This window comes from Cherax quadricarinatus, chromosome 51 (assembly GCF_038502225.1).
Source record: "Cherax quadricarinatus isolate ZL_2023a chromosome 51, ASM3850222v1, whole genome shotgun sequence".
Taxonomy (NCBI): domain Eukaryota; kingdom Metazoa; phylum Arthropoda; class Malacostraca; order Decapoda; family Parastacidae; genus Cherax; species Cherax quadricarinatus.
The window spans coordinates 4,939,858-4,949,660 of NC_091342.1; the positions used below are offsets into that span (position 1 = coordinate 4,939,858).

Here is a 9,803-nt window from a genome sequence, read left to right on the forward strand (position 1 = left end):
ATTAATTTTATGAATCTTTTTAATAGTAAGCTTAGTAATAGATTTATTTATAGAGGAAATATTAATATAAATTTTTAGCGGTTTCTATATTTGCGAAGAAAGTTCCTAGAACTGCATTTATTTTATCAGCTTTTAGAAAATAAAAATGTTCATTTTTATGTAATTTATTGACTTCAATGGATGTTTAAGGCAATAAAGCATACATTTAACATTTTTTAAATAACAAATCATTAATATACTACTCAAATTTTGTTATATTCAGTATTGGTTATCCATAATTATTGCTGGAACATTGTTATCATACTGTCCCACATGGATTCAATAGGACAGCAGGTATGAGCTTTTAATTATGAAATTCATTCGTAAATATACATTTTCTCACGTTTTATGTGTTTGTTGAGAATGTGTGAAGGAATTGTTATGTTGATCATCTGAGAGTGTGTTGACAACCCTGACCACATGTGTACAACCTCCGGGGATTTCTCTCGGGCATTTTGTTTTTAAATTTAAGTGTCTTTTAGTTGAGATTTATATGCATATAAGCTCGGTGTAAGTTCTGGAGGCTCTGAGGCAAGTTTAGCTTGTTGGAGAGACGCATCGCTTTAAATTTTCACGAGAAATGAGCAAAAGAAGTTTGTTGGCTGAGAGTGTGGATGATTCCAGCTGTGATGAGAATGATGGTGAAACAGATAATGAATATCCGGAGCAGCATGATGATGATGATGATGATGATGATGATGACCATTCAAGCGAGAACCACAGAAACTTCAGTGAAATGACCATGGAAGAACTTCTCCAATTTCAGGAAGATATAGGTACAAAAGCATTCAAGCGGAAAGTTCTGCTAGGGAGGGCTGTGGAGTCCCCCTCAAGCTACAGCTCTGGGGTCAGAGGTGGACCAGAGGAGCCTAAACACAAGAAATTCAAGCGTCTCAATAAGAACCGGCCACGGGAGGTGCCTATGATGCATAGAGCTGCGCCTTGTCTCACTTTCCTCGACCCCAGTCAGAAAATCAAGAGGAAAGCGATTCGCGACCCAAGATTTGACGATCTGTCTGGGTACTTTAATTTAGATGCGTGGAAAAATAATTATAAATTCCTCAGAGAGACAAGGAGAAAAGAGAAGGAAATCTTGATAGAAGAGATGAAGAAAGAGGGTGACCCTAATAAGAGGCGAAAGCTAAAATCCATAATACAACGTATGCAAAACCAGGAAATTGAACAGTCAAAGAGAGATAAAGAAAAGGAGATACTGAAGGAGGAGAAAGAGCAGCAGAAGGGTCTACTAAGAGAAGGCAAGAAACCCAAGTTTATGACCAGCAAAGAACGCAAACTTTTGCTCAAGGCTGCTCAATTTGAACAGCTCAAGAAAGAAAATAAAGTTGATAAATATCTTCAACGAAGGGAGAAAAGAAAGCGGGTAAAGGAACTCAAGAACAAAAGGAATATCTAGGTACAGGTATGTGAATTTTGTGTATTGTGAATGTCAGTGATCATATCAGGTCACCGATCGGTCAGGAGAAATCTCCATTATTTTCCTACTGACAAAAATTTCTTTCATATATAAATTTAGTAAAGTCAGCAAGCACAGAAGTAATTATTTTGTTAGATAAAATTAACTTGTGGTTATATTTTGTCACCATTTGAATTTGTCACTTGGATAACTCGCCGATGTTGGTGATGTGAACATTCAGTAGCTTCTGGATACTATTAGAGTATATTAGGTTAGTGCTTGCTAATAGTTTTACTATATTTATAGAACTCTTAAACAGTAGTACAGCGCTGTATAGCCCTTGTGGCTTAGCGCTTCTTTTTGATTATAATAATAATAATAATAATTAAACAATAGGAACTATTTTCTGACCAATTGAAGACTTGGAGACGTCAGTGCACTTGCATTCATTTAATACTGTAATAAACTAATATAAGCCTTTAGTATTTTAAGATAGTTTCTCACTATATCAAAATTACATTGTTTTGTTATACGGTACACCACAGTGTAACATAAATGCCACATTTTTTCCCAAAGAGATGTTTTAGTCACTTTTATCCATTGCAGGAATATAGTATGCTCTTTGTGCAGCTTGTACAATAGTTTGGAAAATTTTGTCATGAAACCTGGTAAATCTTGAGATCTTTTATACCTGTGATGAGTTTTGAGTCTTCTTTTTCTACCCTTGTAGACTGGCCTGGGGCCAGTTTTTCATGTTCATTATCTGTTCTACTAGGCTTTGCTGTTAGCAGCCTTGTGACTCATGTAGCCATCACATCTAGGTTTGTAGAGGCAGTGGTCTAGTTTCTTCTAGAAGACTTCTACACTTGTCTTGGCAGTAATTCTGATAACTGCTGGGGGCACAGATGTTGGCACATTGTTTTCTTATTGCACTTATGGCACCTCTGCTTTTCACAGGGATTATTTTACACTTTATCCTGTACTGTAATGAAAAAAATGTCTGCCTTCATTTTTTCTTTGATATACAATTGTCAGATTGTACTGTACAATATGTATGTTATACTTTACCCAGTTGTGCTAGAGGGTCTGATGCTGTGCTCCTTCCTCAACCCTTAAACGGTCCAAACAGATCAACGTTCAAAATCATATTGCTACAAAAGTAGATCTAATTTTTTTACATATTTTCAAATATAACAAAAAAAAAATGTAGATAAAAGTTTTTTACACGTTTTCAAATGTAAAACAAAAAAGAAGATCTACATTTTTTTTTACATACTTTCAGATGTTGAAAAAACGTATATATACGTTTGGACCATTTAAGGGTTAAGTGGATATGACCTGACCTGACCAGGTTGGGTCATTGGCTTAAGCCGGTAGTAGACTTGGACCTGCCTCGCATGGGCCAACAGGCCTGTTGCAGTGTTCTTTCTTTCTTATGTTCTTGTATTAGTATTATTATTATTATAATCTTGTGAAAATACTAAACTCAAATGGGGAGGCACTCAAAGAACACCTTTGAAGGTTGCACCCTATTGTAAACATCTTCAGTTAATGTCTCACTTTATACACAAATAACCCGCACATAGAAGAGAGGAGCTTACAATGACGTTTCGGTCCGACGTGGACCATTTACAAAGTCACACTGATGAGAAGGAGAGCAGTACAATAATTTTGCAATAGTCCATTACATCTGCTAATGTCAGAGACACATTTTGGAGTGAAAACCTTTATTATATGACGTTTCATCCACATGGAGACAGTAGTTAGGTATATAATACCAATATGGGGCAAGGTCTGGATCACAGTGTGTGTGATGGGTTGTGCTAATATATATATTCCTCTGTGTTCTGAGGTTTCATTGAGGTGGATAGCTGCCTCAAGGGCATCCTCATTTTGCCTTATTATTTTCATGAGACAGTACATCAGTTGTTCTTTTACCTAATACATGAGGTGTTATACAGTGGGTGAAATGTGTTACAATGAAGGTTTTCCCTGTTAAAGTGTCTTGAAATCACCACTTGTATGTTATTGTCTACCTCTGTTACGACTTTTATTCCTTCCAGATGTGTGAGGAGGACTTCGACGAGCAAGATGATGAATGGGCTCTCCTTCCAGATCATCACCAAAGAACAGTCCTACATATAGACGTTGATTGTTTCTATGCTCAGGTGGAGATGGTTCGCAACCCCAGTTTACGGGACAAGCCTCTTGGGATCAAACAGAAGAATTTAATGGTGACCTGTAACTATATGGCAAGGTCTCTTGGGGTTAAAAAGAGTATGTGGCTGAAGGAAGCATTAGAGATTTTGCCCAATTTGGTTTTAGTTGATGGCTCTGATCTCTCTCACTACCGGCAGTTTTCTTCCAAGATCTCTGCAATTGCCCAAACATTCACACCTCATGTGGAAAGGCTTGGATTGGATGAAAATTTCATTGATGTAACTGATATTGTAGGTAATTACTTATGTGCTCAAAATGATAAAATTGAGGGCCATGTCTATGGTGATAAAGTTCCAAATGTAGCATGCCTTGGAGACCAGTGCGGGTGTGGATGCCGTGAAAGATTAATAGCTGGTACTTACATAGCGAAAGAGCTACGACAGCAGATACATGCAACATTAGGTCTCACATGCTGTGCTGGCATAGCCCATAACAAATTACTTGCTAAACTTGTTTCTGGCTACCACAAACCCAACCAACAGACTGTTCTATTTCCATGGCAAGTTCATGATATTATGAATTCCTTGCACTCGGCTAATAGTATACCAGGTATTGGATATGCTACTAGTAAAGTACTTGAGGAACTAGGAATATTAACTGTACAACAACTTCAGAATTCTGCATTTAAAATACTGACATCTAAATTTGATAATGAAACAAGCCAAAGATTAAAAGATTTGAGCTTGGGAATAGATGAAACTCCTGTAAAAAAAAGTGGCCGGCCACAGAGTATTGGATTAGAAGATGCGTTTCAAAAAATAATTTCTGTTGCAGAGGTTAGAGAAAAGTATTACACTTTGTTGGAGAGGCTCCTTAAGTTGCTTGCAGATGATGGTCGTATTCCATCATCAATTAAAGTTTCGGTTCGTAAATTTAACACTGGTAAAATGTTTAGACAAAGAGAAACGAAACAAGCTCCACTTTCATCTTCATTATTTACACAGGGTGGTAAAAATGTGAATGAAGATACCAAATGTACATTATTAAATGTAATTATGGGATTGTTTCATAAAATGGTTGATACAAGTAAGGATTTTCACCTTACCCTTGTTGGTGTTGGGTTCAACAAATTTATTGAGCGGGCACACGATTCCCAAGCAATCAGTAATTTTTTTTCAAAGCGCCCTAGAGAACAAATTACCAGGCAAAGCCTAGACTATGAAGAAACTGATGTTATGAAACGTAGCAAATTATGTCAAGCATCTAACAACACACAAACTGTAAATTTAGAAATAACTCAAATGAAATCATGTGTAAGCAGCAGTGAAATAACACAGAGCACTTACTCTATAAATGATTCTTCTGAAAATTTTAAGGATTCTTTTAATAACAGATTGTTGTTTGAAACTAGCAAAAGTTCAACTGATGTTAAATACATAGGTGATAAAGTGATGGTAGATAAGACAAATGAAAATGTTTCTGTTAGTGATACGAGAAAAGATTTAGTATTATCAGAAAATTGCAATATTCCAGATAAGTTAGTTAATAATGAAAAAACTAGCACACAAAATCCAGAAAAACATGTGCCTTTCCTGCTACCCAGTGGTATTGACAGAGAAGTATTCATTGCACTCCCTGTTGAACTACAAAGGGAAATTCTTGACAATAGTAAGCAAAACACAAATGTAAGAACAGAAAAAGTGTTACAGTTCAAACAAGTTAGTCCTATGAAAAATAATTTAATTAAAAACAAAAAAATTGATAATTATTTTAAACCACAAGTAAGTGTGAGTACAATTAGACCAAATGTTCACAACAAAAAGAAGGGTTCCAGTGTATCTGTGGAAGAGTTGTGTGGTACAGGTATCCCATGTACAGTCAATGTGCAGGAAAAAGACTGCCAACCTTCATGCAGCTACACTATGAAAGATTCCTCTCAAATTCAGTGTTCTGGTACAAGTAATGGGGAAACTATTTTAAATAGTAACCGTGACTCATTTCGTGTGGAAAGTTCACCTCGTAAATCTTGCATAACAGTTGATGAAATTGATCCATCTGTTTTTAATGCCCTCCCAGAGTGTATACAAAATGAAATTTTTCAAGAACAAGAACTTGCAAAACAAATATGTTCATTCCAACCTAAAAAAACATTAATATGCAGTAACAGAAAAAGAAGGAATTCAGTTTCAATTTTGAAATATCTTAAGAAACTGTGATAATATAAGATTTCTGAGGTATTTATCACTGTTTAGTACAGTGTTTGACTATCCATATTAAGAATGAATTTTTGGCTAGAGGAAATGTACAGTATACAGTGGACCCCCAGTTTACGATATTATTTCATTCCAGAAGTATGTTCAAGTGCCAGTACTGACTGAATTTGTTCCCGTAAGGAATATTGTGAATTAGATTAGTCCATTTCAAACCCCCAAACATACACATACAAACGCACTTACATAATTGGTCGCATTGGGAGCTGATCGTAAACCGGGGGTCCACTGTATTTAGATAAATAAAATGTATAGTATCTGTATATAATGCATTATTGGCTTTTTCAAACCCTCTGTTATCCCTAAGTTTTCATTATTTTTCATCTTTATGAGGCTTAGTATTAGTATTATTTTGTGGATTATCAGATCATCCTGACTGTCCAGTATCTCTTGATTGATTGTCTTGTTCATCAAGGAGTGTAACAATTTATTTCAGATGCCTTTTTCCACAACTTTTTTTTTAATACTGCACACACATTGAGTACTATTGACAAATGTTCATTACACTTTTATTGGTTACTCATATTAAGCTCTTTCTTTTTAACATGCTGTAATATATGTGTACAGTATATTTTTTCTAACACTGACCATCTCCCACCAAGGCAGCATGACCCAAAATAAAGAAGAAACATATTCACCATTCATTCAGTTGGTGTCCTGCCAAAAGTGTGCCAATATCACAGTTAGGTGACCTTTTGAATTGCAACATTCTCACCCTTCCTTTAAAGTGTATATGCTATACCTCCTACTTCCACACTCAAATGCAGCTAACTGGTTTCTCTGAATCTCTTCATAAATGTTATCCTGTTTATACCCCAAGCCATAAAAATCCTTTGTCTCTACTACTTCATATCTAACATGCTCATATAAGCCTTCTAGATTCTCAAGCCCCCAGGACTTGAAACCTCTTTGACTCCCTTTCTCCAAGCCTTCCTGGGATGATCTCTTCTCCTTTACATCTCAGATTTCTATACCCTCTTGGTCATTTTATTATGCTTCATCCTCTAAATCCCCAAACTACCTTAACAATCCCTCCTTATCCTTCATACACTTACAGTACTGTTTCACTGTTCTACAGTACAGTACCATCAACATACTGGGCTAGAATGTTTGGTTTAAAACTAGCATTCTTTATGTTCTTTTGCATTGACATTGCACATATTGTAATTGACATTGTAATACATATTTTATGAAAAAGAGGATAAATAAATATACAAGGTATGATGTAGCACGTAATGAAAGTAGTTTGTTAGATTATGTATTGGTGGATAAAAGGTTGATGGGTAGGCTCCAGGATGTACATGTTTATAGAGGGGCAACTGATATATCAGATCATTATTTAGTTGTAGCTACAGTTAGAGTAAGAGGTAGATGGGAAAAGAGGAAGGTGGCAACAACAAATAAGAGGGAGGTGAAAGTGTATAAACTAAGGGAGGAGGAAGTTCGGGCGAGATATAAGCGACTATTGGCAGAAAGGTGGGCTAGTGCAAAGATGAGTAGTGGGGGGGTTGAAGAGGGTTGGAATATTTCAAAAATGCAGTATTAGAATGTGGGGCAGAAGTTTGTGGTTATAGGAGGGTGGGGGCAGGAGGAAAGAGGAGTGATTGGTGGAATGATGAAGTAAAGGGTGTGATAAAAGAGAAAAAGGTAGCTTACGAGAGGTTTTTACAAAGCAGAAGTGTTATAAGAAGAGCAGAGTATATGGAGAGTAAAAGAAAGGTGAAGAGAGTGGTGAGAGAGTGCAAAAGGAGAGCAGATGAAAGAGTGGGAGAGGCACTGTCAAGAAATTTTAATGAAAATAAGAAAAAATTTTGGAGCGAGTTAAACAAGTTAAGAAAGCCTAGGGAAAGTATGGATTTGTCTGTTTAAAACAGAGTAGGGGAGTTAGTAGATGGGGAGAGGGAGGTATTAGGTAGATGGCAAGAATATTTTGAGGAACTTTTAAATGTTGAGGAAGAAAGGGAGGCGGTAATTTCATGCACTGGCCAGGGAGGTATACCATCTTTTAGGAGTGAAGAAGAGCAGAATGTAAGTGTGGTGGAGGTACGTGAGGCATTACGTAGAATGAAAGGGGGTAAAGCAGCTGGAACTGATGGGATCATGACAGAAATGTTAAAAGCAGGGGGGGATATAGTGTTGGAGTGGTTGGTACTTTTGTTTAATAAATGTATGAAAGAGGGGAAGGTACCTAGGGATTGGCAGAGAGCATGTATAGCCCCTTTATATAAAGGGAAAGGGGACAAAAGAGATTGTAAAAATTATAGAGGAATAAGTTTACTGAGTATACCAGGAAAAGTATACGGTAGGGTTATAATTGAAAGAATTAGAGGTAAGACAGAATGTAGAATTGCGGATGAGCAAGGAGGCTTCAGAGTGGGTAGGGGATGTGTAGATCAAGTGTTTACATTGAAGCATATATGTGAACAGTATTTAGATAAAGGTAGGGAAGTTTTTATTGCATTTATGGATTTAGAAAAGGCATATGATAGAGTGGATAGAGGAGCAATGTGGCAGATGTTGCAAGTTTATGGAATAGGTGGTAAGTTACTAAATGCTGTAAAGAGCTTTTATGAGGATAGTGAGGCTCAGGTTAGGGTGTGTAGAAGAGAGGGAGAATACTTCCTGGTAAAAGTAGGTCTTAGACAGGGATGTGTAATGTCACCATGGTTGTTTAATATATTTATAGATGGGGTTGTAAAAGAAGTAAATGCTAGGGTGTTCGGGAGAGGGGTGGGATTAAATTATGGGGAATCAAATTCAAAATGGGAATTGACACAGTTACTTTTTGCTGATGATACTGTGCTTATGGGAGATTCTAAAGAAAAATTGCAAAGGTTAGTGGATGAGTTTGAGAATGTGTGTAAAGGTAGAAAGTTGAAAGTGAACATAGAAAAGAGTAAGGTGATGAGGGTATCAAATGATTTAGATAAAGAAAAAATGGATATCAAATTGGGGAGGAGGAGTATGGAAGAAGTGAATGTTTTCAGATACTTGGGAGTTGACGTGTCGGCGGATGGATTTATGAAGGATGAGGTTAATCATAGAATTGATGAGGGAAAAAAGGTGAGTGGTGCGTTGAGGTATATGTGGAGTCAAAAAACGTTATCTATGGAGGCAAAGAAGGGAATGTATGAAAGTATAGTAGTACCAACACTCTTATATGGATGTGAAGCTTGGGTGGTAAATGCAGCAGCGAGGAAACGGTTGGAGGCAGTGGAGATGTCCTGTCTAAGGGCAATGTGTGGTGTAAATATTATGCAGAAAATTCGGAGTGTGGAAATTAGGAGAAGGTGTGGAGTTAATAAAAGCATTAGTCAGAGGGCAGAATAGGGGTTGTCGAGGTGGTTTGGTCATTTAGAGAGAATGGATCAAAGTAGAATGACATGGAAAGCATATAAATCTATACGGGAAGGAAAGAGGGGTAGGGGTCGTCCTCGAAAGGGTTGGAAAGAGGGGGTAAAGGAGGTTTTGTGGGCGAGGGGCTTGGACTTCCAGCAAGTGTGCATGAGCGTGTTAGATAGGAGTGAATGGAGACGAATGATACTTGGGACCTGACGATCTGTTGGAGTGTGAGCAGGGTAATATTTAGTGAAGGGATTCAGGGAAACCGGTTATTTTCATATAGTCGGACTTGAGTCCTGGAAATGGGAAATACAATGCCTGCACTTTAAAGGAGTGGTTTGGGATATTGGCAGTTTGGAGGGATATGTTGTGTATCTTTATACGTATATGCTTCTAAACTGTTGTATTCTGAGCACCTCTGCAAAAGCAGTGATAATGTGTGAGTGTGGTGAAAGTGTTGAATGATGATGATGAAAGTATTTTCTTTTTGGAGATTTTCTTTCTTTTTTGGGTCACCCTGCCTCGGTGGGAGACGACCGACTTGTTGAAAAAAAAAAAAAAAATTGCACAAAGTTGCT

General features: G+C 37.1%; 1 protein-coding gene across 3 annotated transcripts; it reads left to right on the plus strand.

Annotated features, from left to right (window-relative positions):
* The first annotated feature begins 236 nt into the window (after positions 1-236).
* LOC128694717 (DNA polymerase iota) lies at positions 237-6,155 on the plus strand. Of its 3 annotated transcripts, none has more exons than XM_053784970.2 (2): positions 237-333; positions 3,517-6,155. In XM_053784970.2, exons 1-2 carry the CDS (start codon positions 313-315, stop codon positions 5,827-5,829), a joined length of 2,334 nt encoding a protein of 777 aa, XP_053640945.2. In that variant the 5' UTR covers positions 237-312; the 3' UTR covers positions 5,830-6,155. The 3 variants fall into 3 exon arrangements, with proteins under 3 accessions (XP_053640945.2, XP_053640947.2, XP_053640946.2); XM_053784972.2 differs by lacking the exon at positions 237-333 and adding an exon at positions 1,315-1,453; XM_053784971.2 differs by lacking the exon at positions 237-333 and adding an exon at positions 1,320-1,459.
* The last annotated feature ends 3,648 nt before the right edge of the window (positions 6,156-9,803 follow it).